This window comes from Microcebus murinus, chromosome 3 (assembly GCF_040939455.1).
Source record: "Microcebus murinus isolate Inina chromosome 3, M.murinus_Inina_mat1.0, whole genome shotgun sequence".
NCBI lineage: Eukaryota > Metazoa > Chordata > Mammalia > Primates > Cheirogaleidae > Microcebus > Microcebus murinus.
Window position 1 is genome coordinate 70,269,666 of NC_134106.1, and position 15,480 is coordinate 70,285,145.

At 34.2% G+C, this 15,480-nt stretch overlaps 1 protein-coding gene across 1 annotated transcript in view; it reads left to right on the plus strand.

Moving 5' to 3' along the window:
* The window catches only part of DNAH6 (dynein axonemal heavy chain 6), a 299,735-nt gene that overhangs the window by 41,487 nt on the left and 242,768 nt on the right, over positions 1-15,480 (plus strand). Inside the window, exons 3-4 of the mRNA XM_012774259.3 lie at positions 8,614-8,781; positions 11,797-12,059. Of these exons, the coding sequence (XP_012629713.3) occupies positions 8,614-8,781; positions 11,797-12,059 (431 nt within the window). The remainder of the gene's footprint in view (positions 1-8,613; positions 8,782-11,796; positions 12,060-15,480) is intronic.

The following is a 15,480-nucleotide window of genomic DNA, read 5'->3' on the forward strand; positions in this document are numbered from 1 at the left end:
AAAGTTTAATAACTTAGATTAAAGAGGCAAATTCCCTGAAAGGCAAAACTATCACACTTTCTTAGGAAGAAACAGGTAACTGGAATAGCCCAATAACTGTTTCTAAAAATGAATTTGTAGTTTAAAACTTCTACACAAAGAAAATCTGAGGTACAAATGACTTCAGTGGTGAATTCCACCAAACACTTTAAGGAAGAAATAATGCTAATTCTACACACTCTTCCAGAAAATTGAACAGGATGGAATACTTTTCTATATTCTAATACTTCTCTATATTCCCTGATTCTAAAACCAAACAAAGACATCACAAGAAAGATCAGCCTTCCTCATGAACATAAATTTTAAAACTCTACAAATATTTTATTAAATTGAACCCAATAGAAAGAGGATAATACATCATTACTAGTGAGATTTATCCCAGAAATACAAGAGTTTATTTAACATTTGAAAAGCAATGTAATTCACTATATTAAACTAAAAAAAATTAAAAACCACATGATTATCTCAATAGATGCAGATAAATGATTTGACAAAATTTCATACCCTTTTCTAATAAATCTCCCAGCAAACTTGGAATAGAAGGGGATTTCCTTAACCTAGTGAGGGGCATCCATTGACAATATACACCTAATAGCATACTTAATGTTGAGAAATTATGAACAACATAGGATTTCTGCTCTCTCACTGCTTCTATTAACATTCTGCTGGGGGGGGGGGCAGGTAGCCAGTAAAGTAAGGAAAAGAGCTAAAAGGAAATAAAATATAAAATAAAAGGTAAGAAAAAAAAGATAAAAGAAATCCAAATTAGAAAGGAAGAAGTAAACACTGTCTTTATTCACAGAGGACATGACCATCTATTTAGAAAAATCCAATGAAATCTATAAAAAATTTACCAGAATTGATAATGAAATAATCAAGGATACAGAATACAAGATCAATAAACAATACAAGTTGTTCTGTATATGAGCAACAAGCAATTGGAAATTTAAATTAAATAACAATACCATTTACAATACCAATAAAAAGTATGAATTAAGGAAAATATAACAAGAATGTATAAGACCTGAGGAATAGTAGAGAGAAATTTAAAAAGACCTAAATAAATGGAGAGAGATATCATGTTTGTAATTCAGAATATTTAATATTGTCAAGATATCAGTTCTCCCCAAGCTGATCTATAGATTAGACTCAATTCCAGCCCAAATACCACCAGTAGCTTTTTTTTTTAGTAGAACAACCAAAAAAACTTTGAAAAAAACTTGAGGCCTAACATTCCTGATTTCAAGGCTTATTATTGAACTATAACAATCAAGACAATGTAGTATTGGTGTCACAGACAAATAGATTAATGGAGCAAGGTAGAGAGTCCAGACATAGACCCACATATATATGGACTCCACTGGGAAACTACCCTTGAAAACTTGTTCCTGGTTTCCCCCAGACTTCACCCCACTCACCTTTTCCCTTTGCTGATTTTGCATTGCATTCTTTTACTGTAATAAATCATAGACATGACTACAACTACATACTAAGTCCTTCAAGTCATTCTAGCATATCTTTGAACTTGGGGGTGCTCTTAGGGCACTGACATGCACAGCCATAGCCGTTCATGTATGTATTTCTTATAGCTGTTGTTGTGCTATAACAGCAGAGTTGATTAGTTAGGACAGAGATTGTTCTCAAAGTTTAAAATATTTGCGGTCTGATCCTTTAAAAGGGTTTTCCAACTCCTCTCAAATTTATTAGTCATTAGAGAAATACAAATTAAAATCACAGTGATATACCACTGTGTACCAGTATAATGACTAAAATTAAAAAGACTGACTATACCAAGTGTTGGTGGGAGTGTGGGGTGACTAGAACACCAATACACCCCTGATGGAAATGTAAAATAGTACAATTTCTCTGAAAATGGTTTGGCAGTTACCTACCACATGATCCAGCTATTCTACTCCCAGGTAGTTAGCCAAGAAGAAATAAAGCAAACATTCTTATTAAGACTCATACTAAATTTTCATAACAATTTTATTTGTAATAGCTAAAATATGGAAACAGTCATAAGTCTACCAATAGGTGAATGGATAAATCATGGCATGTCTATACTGAGAGTAGGATACTGCTCAGCCTTAAAAATAAATGAATTATTGATACATGAAGCAACATAGATGATTCTCAGAATAATTATGCTAAAAGAAGGCAGAGCAAAAATGCAAACTATTTGATTCCATTTGTCCAAAACTCTAGAAAATATAAACAAACATAGTGACAGAAAGCATGCCAGCATCTCCTTGGGGAGGAGAACTGAGGAATTATTAGAAGTTGCTCATGAGTGAAAATTATGTTTATTATCTTATTTCACAGGTATATACACATGTCAAAAATTATCAAATTGTGCACAGTAAATAGATGCAGTTAAATGTATGTCCATTTTACCCCAGGAAACCTGCTAAAATAGATAAAATTAAACTGTCAAAATTATTCACATTTTTCTGATTATCTTACAATAATTTTGTTTGCCTACTCTGCTAAGATTTGGATCAAAATAAGATCCATGCATTAACTGGTTGGTATTTCTTTTAAGTCTTTTTAAATCTATAAGTTCCTCCATCAACCTTTTAATTTTTTTCTTGGTAAAATTTTTTGATTAACAAAATTTTTGTTATTTGTCCTATAGTTTTCCACAGTCTGATTTTCTTGAATGTATCCTTGCCGTGGTATCTGTTGCTCTGGCCCTTGTATATCTTATATGTTGGTAGTTAGACCTAGAGGCTTAATTAATTCAGGTTTGGGCTTGGTTGTTTTGTTTTTGGCATAACTACTTCACAGCAAGTGTGGTTTCTTTCGTTAATTGGCTCATAGTGTCTGATTGTCTCTACTTTTTTTAATATGAGTAGCTATTGATAATCATTATCTAGGCCCATCAATTCATTAGGGATTATATCAATAAAATGTTAAAATTCTATAATTCCTTTTTTATTTACTATTTCTTTAAAGAGAAGATTCCCCTTTTTTGCTGTTTGTTTACCTTTGCTACAGTTTGCATTGGTTAGGCAGTACAAATTCTTGATTTTTTCCACTTTATTTTTCTGTTCTCGAAATGATCAGTTGGTTTTCTAATATACTCCAAAGGTGAGGAAAGAATTTTTTGAATTTACGTATTTAGAATATTTGATGTATTACAGTCAACTGCAGTTATTATTCTTACTGATGCTCAAAATATTTCATCTTTGGTAAGTGGGAACATATTCAGTCTTTTAAAATAGAATCTAGTGATCTTTGATAGCACCCTTCTTTGATGATATGATACAATATTGCAGATGCTTGTATGTTTCTTGTCTCAAGTATGGAATCAGGCATTATTCCAAGGAAGTCTGATTTTTTAGTGGAAAATTATATTTAGACAACACAATCTTGACACTGGGTTAATCATTGTTATTAGACATAATCATATGATAGGTACAGAAGTATTAAATTTTTGTAAAGTAAAGTAGATCACAAGTTCATGGTGATACTTTTAATTCAGATTTGTAGCTACTAATTTTTAATTTAACTTCTTTCTTATATTTGCGTACTTTTACTTCCACTTTGAAATTTTACTTCTGGACGATGCCAAAATGATTGCTTATTGCCTTAGTCCACAATGCACAGACAATAGTTTCATAATTATAACCACAAAAAGTATGATTAGCAGAAACAGTTCAAAATTTATTTTTATAAACCTTCGTGTCCTAAGGGTATATCTATTAGGGATGTACAACAGAATTAATGTATCCTAAGTCAATCAACAGAATTCTTCTAAGTATGATTATGCTACAAACTGGACCCACATTTATATTTCCCTTGTATTTTTTAACTCTTTTAGCAATGTCTTTTAAAAAATTTAACTTTCTTTTATAATTATGCAACCTATTTTTTCTTCCTACTCTATTAACATTTTTAATTTGATGGTTTCTTTCCATTTTCAGACATATAAATTATATACATATACATGTGTATATATTCAATTTTGTATCCCCCAAATTCTTAGGTAAAACTTGTCATACTACATACATTTTTTAACCTGCTCTTTTCAATTCAATTAAAAATGTATCTTGATGTTAATTCCAGAGTCCATATATGTCATTTATGGTTGATATGTATGACCTCAGTTCTTAATGTTTATATATATATATATATACACACGTGTGTGTGTGTGTGTGTGTGTGTGTGTGTGTGTGTGTGTGTGTGTGTGAGTGAATGGTGTGTATCCTTTATAAATGTCTTTTGCTAAGTGACATATTTTACTTGTTTCCCCCCCACACTTTTTAGTATACCTTATGGTATTTAGGAAAATTTGTGGTTTTATTCTAATGGATATTTTTGTATTAATGTTTTTATAATGCTTTTAGCCTCCTATGTTTTAGCTACTGTCTATTATTCTCCATTAGAAGCAATATTGGAATCTGGTAGTAACTTTTTCCTCTCCTCTTTTTGTCCCCAGTATCTCATTTTAACTGCTTTCCTTTATTTATAGTTAATATCTATCTATAAAGTAGGGTTTCTCAACCTTGGTGCTATTGATATCTTGAATCAGATAATTTTTTTGTTGTGGGAGGCTTCTCTGTACATTGTAGAATGTTAAGCAGTATCCCTAACCTCTGCCCATCAGATGCCAGCACCATCCCCCTCAGTTATAAGAACAAAAAATGTCTTCAGACATTGACATATGTCTTCTGGGAGGCAAAAATGTCCCAGATTGAGAACCACTGCTATAAGGTAATCAGTGGATTTTTTCCATTACACTTTTCAAGAACTTTTTAAACAAATTTTTATTCTTAATTATTATGGGTACATAATAGTTGTATATATTTATAGGGTGCCAGTGATGTTTGATACGGGCATACAATGTGTAATCATCCAATTAGGGTGACTGAGGTATTTATAAATAAACAAGCATTTATTGTTTCTTTCTCTTAGGAACTTTCCAGTTCCACTCTTTTAGTTATTTTAAAGTATAAGTACTTTTTACAAATTGTCTTGCATTTTTGATTGCTGCATTGTGCCTACCTTGTCAGAGACTATAGTCATTACATGCCATGCATAGATAGCTAAGTACATACTGCATACTCACCACCATTTTTTATTGTGATAAAACATGCATAACACTTACCATTTCACAATTTTAGATATACAATTCCGTGGCATTAAGTACATTCACAGTGTTGTGCAACCATCATCAGGCATCCATTTCTAGAACTTTTTCCTCACCTTTCACCAAGGTGTGAAAGGTGATGGTGTCTGTAGTCATTTTGGTTGTCTGAAGCCCATTCTCCAGTAGATTCCCTCCAGAGAGGAGTGATGTACCTGAATTCTTGCATATTCATAGCTCTTTGTTTGGAGTTTTTATACTTGAATACCTGTTTGGATGAATATAAAATCCTTGGCTAATGTTTTCTTTCCTTGCATACCTTAAACATGTATTCCATATTTTCTGGCTTAAAGCACTGCTTACAAAATTTAATGACAATATGATTTTTGTTTTCTTTATAAATGACTTAGTTAGTCCTTTTTGCCTGAATTTCCAAACTTTTTTCTTTGTCTTCAAATGCTTTTATTAGAATATAGCTTAGTATGGATCATTCAGGGTTGATACCTGATATGCCATTTCAATATGAGAAATCAAATATTTATCCTTATCTGCAAAGTTTTCTTTCTCTTTAATCACTTTATTTCTGAGTTTTTCTAAATCCAATTCCATTTTCTTTTTTGAGTGTCTCTCACTAATTTTTTAGCTCACTTTGAAATATTAGATTATAAGTTTTCCTTTCCATGTGTGAGCATGTCATTCCAGCACATTTCCCCTATCTCTAGGGCTGTTATTCTGCTACTTACTCCACTTTTTTCCTAAGATAATTTGGTTTGAGAGTTGATGACAGTCCTTTTCTGTTGCTCATTGCTATAATTCATTTGTAAAATGATATTAATTTTCCTGTACTTTTTGGGATGGGGAGGGGATGAAGGAAGGGAAGGTGGCTAAGGTAGTTTTCAAAACTCTAGAACTTTCTCATCTGTAGTTTTCACTAACTGATTAGAAAGATGGCTGTGTACTTTCTGAAATCTGCTTCCTCTGCTTTCTTTCCTCACTTTTATTTGGACCATGTCTTTTCTTTCTGTTGTTTTGTCTTTGTCTTTCTGTTGTTTTCTGTTTGTCTCACTCAGTTAGGATTCTATTCCCTGCAGTTGCTTTCCCATGTGGGACTTTGTCCTAGGATGGATCTTTATTTTGTTAGTTCTGAGAGCTTACAGGACCAAGGCTACTCTGATAACTTCAGAATTGGCCTCAGTAACCTGTGAATTGGAATTTGAAGAACTCATAGTTTCCACTGCTATTCTCAGTTTCTCCCATCATATTTTCCACGGAATGTCTGTTGGAAATTTTAGAGCTCCCCATTCTCGAGGCCATTACATGTTCTGTTGTCTTCTCTCTGCTTCCTCCAGCACATAGATTATTGGTGATTTTTTATTATGTACTTGAATTTTTAATGTCATGGGGAAAACTTTGCCACTTTGTTCTGTTACAGATGTCCATGAGTTTTTGGTTTAATGATCCTAGTTTCTAGGTCAGTTTTATTTGCTTTATGTATTTGAGGCCATATTATTGGGTACATATAAAGTTAAAACTCTTATCTTTCCAGTAAATTAAACCCTTTTATTATTATGAAGGGATCGTCTTTATCACTAATAATGCTTTTGGCTTTTAGTTTATTTTATCTGATATTAAAATAGTGACACCACCTTCCTTTTCATAGATAATTGCATGTTATGATTTTTCCATCCTTTTCAACTTTTCTGTATTTATATTTTAGATGTCTCTTATAAACAGCATAGGGTGGGATTGATTTTTTAATCCAAGCTGACAAGTCTTTCTTTTAACTGGAGCCTTACATACATTGCCATTTATTGTAGTTACTGAGATACTTAAGTTTAAACCTCTATTTTGTGCTTTCTAACCATCCAACCGGCTCTTTGTTTCTTTTCTGTCCCATATTGTATTCTTTGAGTTGTTTTTTAATTCCCTTTTTTAAACTACAAATTAGAATTTGTAAATACTTATTTATTACTCTGTTAGTATTCTTATATAATTACCCTAGAAATTACAACATATACCCTTAAATTAACAAAATTATATCTTTACCTTCCTCTCAGATTATACTCTTTTATACCATTTACCACCTCTTTAATTTATACATTCTAAACACCACAAATGATAGTTATTACTTTTTACTTCACTGATGTTTATTTGGATTTACTTAATATTTATTGCTTTTCATTTCTTTCTTTTTGCTTAAAGTAAATCCTTTAGAATTTATTTTGCTAAAATTGTACTAGTTACAAATTCTGTCATTTTTCATTTATATGAAATATTTTTGTTTCAAGAAATTTCCAATTCTTGAAAGATAGTTTCACTGGGCATAGAATTCTGGATTGAGAATTTCAATCCAGAAATCTACCCTCTTCTGACTTCCCTGGCTACTATTGAGAAGTCAGCTGTTTGTGACAACTTTGAAGGTAATCTGTTATTCTTTCTTGTGCTTTCAAATATGTGTGTGTATTTGGGTGTGGGGGTTTAGTTGTGTGTCTAACTCCCAGTGTTCCTTCACTTTAGTTCTAATTCTATCTAGTTATGATGTGCTATATTGTTGGTATCTTTACTTAATTTCAGTTAAGCTTTCTTTGTTCATTTCAGTAGGCTTCAGAGAAGGGTTTGTAAATGTACACTTACCTTACCATCATTTTTGTAGATCATTGTTTGGTTTCTGTGGAGTCATCCTGTCTGAGCAAGTACCTTCTCTTTTCCCACTTTTCAACTTGTCACTCTGGTCTCTGTTCCTTTTTAGCACTATTATATAGCTTAGCTCTCCTCATTTGTCTTGAACCAGCTAGGCTTTTCATTTCTTCAGAGAGTGGCTCAAGAGGAATTTTTATCCAAAACCAAATGCAATTTTTACCTGACACAGCCATTTCCTTAACTTACTCTCAAGCCCTTTTTTCTTATCCTAGTGTATAAGAGATTAGCTATCATGCTAAACTCATAATGCTTAGAAAGTAAAAGCCATTATGAATTTTTTGCTTCAGTTTATTGTGTTAAAAACTTGGGTTTTATTGCCATAATTTGAAGTTAGATTAGCCTAAGGTAATGCCAGCTATTTTTAGATTTTCAGTCAACTATGACTATGGGAAATGATTGATGATTTTTGGACAGGGTGGTAGAATTATACCTTCCTTCCCATAGTAGCAATGGTAGTGAATGATGGAGGTTTGTAATGAAAAATTAGAGGATATATGATTTCATGCCTCTGAGTCTTTTCTGTAATAACTTATTCCTAGAAGGATTCATTGGTAATTTAAAGTACAACATTAATGGAAACCAAGTAGAAAAGTCTTATTCAAGCAATAGGCCAGGGACATGCAATGCTGATAGTAGTTGTTAAGACTGTGGCTTTGATAGGATATTAGTCCAAGGAGGAAATCAATTTACAACAGGGAGGAGTCCAACTGTACTGAAAAATAAATACTGACAAGTTCACACACACCAATGTTAAAAAGATTAACATGTCTCTCTATTTCTCAAAGCCAGTGCTAAAAGTCTACCAAGATCATAAGCAACCAGAATACATACATGAACAGAACCGGTTAGAGCTAATAAGATCTGGTGTCCTTAAACCCCCAGCAAGCATTGCAGAAAGAAGTTCTACAAAACCGTCTGCTGTTACACGTGAAGATGCTGTGACAAAAACATGGGTATAATATTAAAATACTTAATTGATTAATTTTAGTTTTGTGCAGCATTGCTAACATGCTTTTAACTCATAAGAATAGTAGCAAAATTGTTTTCTATAATGTTGCATGATGGGCTTGGGGAATAAAACATTTCTCAATTCTTCCTATTTAAGGAAAAATTATACAGTATAAGAAAATCATAAAGGAAACTTTCAGCATCTGTACAGTATCTTCTGACCTCCTCTTGCATGTTAAGACATACTAGTGTTTTAAGTGTTGTTATAACTTTTTTGCAATTTTCATCATTTTTACCACAAATGGCAACCTTTGAAGACCTTGCTAAAAGGCAATAAAGACTAAGCCAGCTAGAAGGACAACTTGTGTCACTCATGAGAGTTGTATAGTGGAGAAGTTGCCTTGCAAAGCTTAAATGAATAGTAGCTCAGGATGAAAATCACTAGAGCTTGACTTTAGATGAATATCTGTAGATAAAGAAAAAAATAGAAAAGGGAGAAAATGTGAAGGGCACACCTACAGTAAAGATACCAATAGAGCCAAGATTTCTCTGAGCTTTTGATTGAGAGGATCCTTTGACACTCATTAAACATTTTAGTGCTGGTCGGGTTCCAGCCCTTGGGCTAGAGTGCTAGACGAACAGAGTTGAGGATAAGCCTTGCCCTCAAGGATTTCAGAGTCTGGAAATGGGTAGGTGGACAAGTGAGCACTCAAGCACAGTACGGTAAGTATGTGTTATGGTAAGAGCTTTCCTTTGGTATTTAAGGTTCAAAATGATGAACGGGCTCTTACACCTGACCGTCAGGAGGCCATCCAGTGGAGAAAAAGCTACCGTTGGGAGTTGCACTAAGCTCAGAGGAATGAGTGAAAAGTTAATGAGATAGATAAGATGAAAGAGGTGGGAGCTCACCATGGGCATGGGTGAGATCATCCGGAGAGAATGAAATCATATGATGAATTATATGGAACTGTTTAGCCACAGTTAATATGGTTTCTGTGAAATAGAGAGGGAGCTATCTTAAACAGAGGCAGGAAAATTTGATTGCCCATAAATTAATTTATTTGGCATAAAGTAGTTTTCAAGAACTTGAATTTTAAAAAGAGGAGAGAAATGAGTATGTGCATCTGTGATGAAAGAGAGGAGCTGAAAAGGAATGTTAGATTGTGGGTTATGCTTCCTGATTGTGACTGTCACCCAGTCACTGACTGAAGAATTCAGTAAAAAGGTAGGGGTTAAAAGGAAATGTGAGGGTAAAAAAGGGATATTTTATATAAAAGGAGAAAGGTATTTATTCTGAGAAGAGGGTAATTTTTTCAGATATTGATTTCTCAGAATGAGTTTAATTTCCTAGGAGATGAAGGCAGCAGGAAGGAAGGAAAGTTGCAGGTTTCTGGTAATTATGGAAGATACTGACTAATCAAATTGGACTAGGCATTCATTGGAAAGGAATACTGCAGGTGTTCTACATTTTAGAAATAAATGTTTCCTTTATTTCCCACCCCCAAGTCTCAGCATATGTGACTGCTAAATTGAATTACATTTTCACACTGAGTTGCATAATTAGAAATAAGTGCTCAGATGAAAATGTGTAACCCTATTATTGAAGAAATCTTTCACTTAGAATGCAGTATGACTTTTTAAAGAATAGAATTAAGAAAATAAATGTTAAATGTTTCTGTTAAAATATTAATACTTTAGTCTCATAAAAATATCAGAGTTGACTACAACCCTTGTTGAAATATTGAAATAAGGCCATGTGTGTTTTCTCTGGTTCTGGGTATCAGGTCTGGCCTATTCTTTGACATAAGAGAACAGTGCCTTTGCTGCCGTCCCAGGCCAATAAGTGGAAGATGCACATTTTATCTTTTGGGTTCAGAGATGTGTTTCCTTCAGCTCTGAACTTGCTGGGCTTCTCTCAAACTGCTATTCAGCAGGGTATATTTAATCAGAAATGGAGAATAATGATCCCTGTGAATACATGAATACAAACTTTCTAGGGAAGTTGTCCCACAGAGCTTGTGGTAATAAACCTCTTGCAGAAGTAGCAGCCTCTATGAGCTACGCTAACAGGCGATAAAGTAATCATGTATATATTTACATTAGTTATTCAACAAAGCAGGTCCATTATGGTGACTCTTTTACCATAAAACCAGTTACCCCTGTTCAGTCAGAGAGACATAGGTTAATTTAACACTAACCTTTGGAGTTAGTGTTCAGTTTCCTCAAACACAGTAATTAACCTCCTCCACAGGAGGAAAGAATGTGGGTGACGTCACCCATATTTTTCAGGGAGAAACAAAGGGGTGTGAGTGGCACACCCTCAGTGAGTGGCTCACTGAGAGCACAGTGAGACTCAGGGAGTAGAGCAAAGCTCAAGTGTGTGAGCATGGTGGGCGGGACTTAGCCTTGCTGCTCCACCTGTGGTCCAGCAAGATCCACAGTCCAGGGGCAGGTTAGAAATGCAGAAGCTCAGGCTCCACCCAGCACTTGTGAATCACAATCTGCAGAATAACAAGACACCCAAGTAATTCACATGCACATTTAAGTTTGAGGAGACCTGGTCTACAAAACAGGCAATTATTAGATAACAAAATATATGCTTGTAGAAGGCTAACACACAGTGATTCCCAAATAATGTAACTACCCCTCATATTCACAAAGAAGTAAAGTTATTATGAGTTCTGATAAGGTTGTCAAACAGGTGAAGAGGTTTGGTGAAGGGACCACAGTCAGGACAGATGCAGAGCAACTGAGCAAGGAGGGTGGTGGGACCTGAGGAACACCAGAGAGCTAGTACTATTTTCATGTAATAAACATGGAGTTAAAGGAGGGGGAAGGCAATGGGAGGGGACACTGGGACTGTTTTGTGGGAAGGGGATGGGCATGGACAGGGAGTACTAAGGAGGAATATCATTGCCTAACAACAGTTTGAAAATTTTCCTAATTAGCCCTTGAGGGTAATATTTTGTCACTTCTGTGTGTGCAAAAAGTTATTTTTTAAAAAAAATTGCTTTGTTTAGGTCCATCGGCCCTCTGCTGATGTGTTCTCTCCGTCTCCTCCTAAACTGCCACGTTCGAGTATCGGAAGAAGAGGTCTGTTTGGGACCCGCTCTTCATCTTACCCTACATACATAGTCCAAGACCAGGAAGAAGTCATTAAAGCCAACATCCGTGATCCTTTGCAAATCATTAAAATAATACGTGAAAATGAAAATCTTGGATTTCTTTATATGATCCCTGCAGTGCCAAGATCTTCCATTGAATATGATACATATAATCTGAAGTGAGTTCTTGTTTATGAAATAACTTCCTTAATGTCGAAAATTACAAATAAGATTGCAAATATTATATTATCCATAATTGATTGGGGTATTAATGATAAATATGATCAAATATAATTTTTGTTATTGTTCAATGATAGATGAATCATAATCACAATGATTTTTTTTATTTTTCCCAATTATCTTTCCTTTATTTATTTAGAAACATTACCTACTTTATGGAGTAGTATACTGTTGCACTTCTCTATGTAACGTTATGCTTTCTGTTTTTAATCAGTCTTATAAACATAGTTTTGATAATTTGTGATTACTGAGAAAATAAGATGGCAATCTATAAAAAGTAGGTGGTTCCTGATTTGTTTTTTATGTCATTTCAGATGCCCTATAAAGGAGGAATTTTTCAAAATAAGACAAGCTTATAACTTAGGGTAGCCACATAAATTGTTTAAACAAACACACATACTTTCTATTGTTGCTTAACACACATTTGTTGTTGACATAATTTGAAGAGTCAGACAATTTTGAGTCTGAGAATTGCTTTACATTTCAGCACAACAGATGAAAGTTGGTTAGTAGAACTTAAACATGATAGTGGCCTTTCTCTATTGGTTACGGGCTGGTAGCAATTGTTGAGACAGTCTTTCCTTGATGGTGATAATAGCTTTGCTGCCAAATTCATTGAGCTGACTTCCCCATTCCCTGCTCTCTCATTCTCCCTTATTCAGCCCTGTGGTTTTGATTGAGCCAAGTGACACTAAGGAAAGCTCTCCTTCTGGAGAGAAAGGGGAGAGAAGAAACATATTTTAATCAAAATTTAATACAATAGATTTGTTGCAAATACAAAAGAGCTTAACGGGAGTGAGAAATAATTTGTAGGAAGAACAGAGATGCTTATGAAAATCCAATCATTCAGCAAAATTTATTGAGCACCCTTTCTGTAGCAGGAACTGTTTTAGGTGCTAGAGATATATTAGTAAACCATCCAGATCAAAACTGCTGCCCTCGTGGAGCTTACATTTTAGCAGAGGAAGACAATAATAAACATGATGCTAAAAATGACAAGCATTATAGAAAAATAGAGTAGGGCAGAGAGGGCTGGGAGTGCTGGGAAAGAAGCTGTGAATTAACTGGGGGGTCAGGGTGGGACTCGAAAAGCTGGCATTTGGACCAGAAGAAGGAGTGAACTGTGTGTGGTGCAGGGGAGAGCATTCCAGGCAGCAGAAAAATGAATACAAACATCCCGAGGCTGAAGCAGACCTAGCCTGCTCAGGGGGCAAAGAAGAGGCTGTTGTGACTACTGTAGAATGAATGACAGATAAAGAACAGATCATGCAAGGCCTTCTTGGCCACTGTAAGGACTTTAGCATTTACTCTGAGAAAAAATGGAGGACCAGTGAAAGATTTTATGCAGAGAAGTGTCCAGCTTTGAATTACATTTTGGCTTGTTTTTCTAAAAATTATTATGGGTACATAATAGGTATATATCTTTATAGGGTACATATGATGTTTTGATACAGGCACACAATGTGAATTCATCAAATCAGGATAATTGGGTTATCCATGACCTTAGGTGTTTATCATTTCTTTGTGTTAGGAACATTCCAATTCCAGTCTTATAGTTATTTTAAAGTATACCCTAACTTATTATTGATTATAGTCAATATTGTTGCTATCAATATTGTTCATCATATCTAACTATCTAACATGTTAACCATCCCCACTATATCCTCCCCTCCCCACTTACCCTTCCCAGCTTCTGGTAATTATCATTCTACTCTCCATTTCCATGAGATTAATGTTTTTTAATATTTATACCCCACATATGAGAACATATGAGATTTGTCTTTCTGTGCTTGGCTTATTTTATTTAACAAAATGTTCTCTATTTCCATACATGTTGTTACAAATGGCAGGATTTTGTTCTTTTTGTAGCTATATAATATTCCATTATGTATATGTTCCACATTTTCTTTATTCATTCATCCATTGATGAATACATAGGTTGATTCCAAATCTTGGCTATTGTGAATACTGCTGCAATAAATGTAGGAATGTAGGTATCTTTTCAATATACTGAATTCCCCTCCTTTGGCTATATAGCTAGCAGTGGGATTGCTGGGTCATATGGTAGTTCTATTTTTAGTTTTTTGAGAAACCTCCATACTGTTCTCCATAGTAGCTGCACTAATTTACAGTCTCACCAACAGTATATAAGAGGTACCCTTTCTCTGCATCCTCGCCAGCATTCGTGATTGTCTGTCTTTTTCATAAAAGCCATTTTAACTAGGGTGAGATGATGTCTCATTATAGTTTTGATTTACATTTCTCTGATGACTAATGATGTTGAGCATTTTTTTGTATACCTATTAGCCATTTTGTATGTCTTTTTTTTTTTTTTGAGAAATGTCTATTTATATCCTTGGCCCATTTTTTAATTGGGTTATTTGATTTTTTTCCTGTGGAGTTGTTGGAATCTTTATATAATCTAGTTATTAATCCCTTGTGAGATGGGTAGTTTGCAAATATCTTCTCCCATTTTGTGGGTTTTCTCTTCACTTTGTTGAGTGTTTCCTTGCTGTGCAGAAATTTTTAGCTTGATATGATCCCATTTGTCCAATATTACTTTGGTTACCTGTGCTTTAAGAGTATTATTCAAGAAGTTCTTGTCCAGGCCAATGTCCGGAAGTGTTTCCCCAATGTTTTCTTGGAGTAGTTTCATAGTTTCAGGTCTTAGATTTAAGCCTTTAATACATTTTGATTTGATTTTCTTATACGGCAGGAGATAAGGATCTAGTTTCATTCTTTTGCATATAAATATCCCATTTTCCCAGCACCATTAATTGACAAGACTGTCCTTTCTCCAACATATGTTCTTGGCACCTTTGTCAAAGATAAGTTCACTATAGATGTGTGCACTTACTTCTGGGTTCTCTACTCTGTTCCATTGGTCTGTCTGTCTGTTTTTATGCAAATATCATGCTGTTTTGGTTACTATAGCTTTGTAGAATAATTTGAAATCAGGTGGTGTGATTCCTCCAGTTTTGTTCTTTTTGCTCAGGATGACTTTGGATATTCTGGGTCTTTTGTGATTCCGTATAAATTTTAGGATTATGTTTTCTATTTCTGTGAAAAATGTCACTGGATTTGATGGAGATTGCATTGAATCTGTAGATTGCTTTAGGTAGTATGGGCATTTTAACAATATTGATTCTTCCAATCCATGACATAGAATATCTTTCCTTTTTTTTTCCTGTCCTATTCAATTTCTTTCCCCAATGTTTTTTAGTTTTCATTATAGAAATATTTCACTTCTTTGATTAAGCTTATTCCTAGGTATTTTATTTTATTTGTAGCTATTGTCAATGGTATTACATTCTTGGTTTCTTTTCAGATTGTTTACTGTTGGCATATAAAAATGTATTG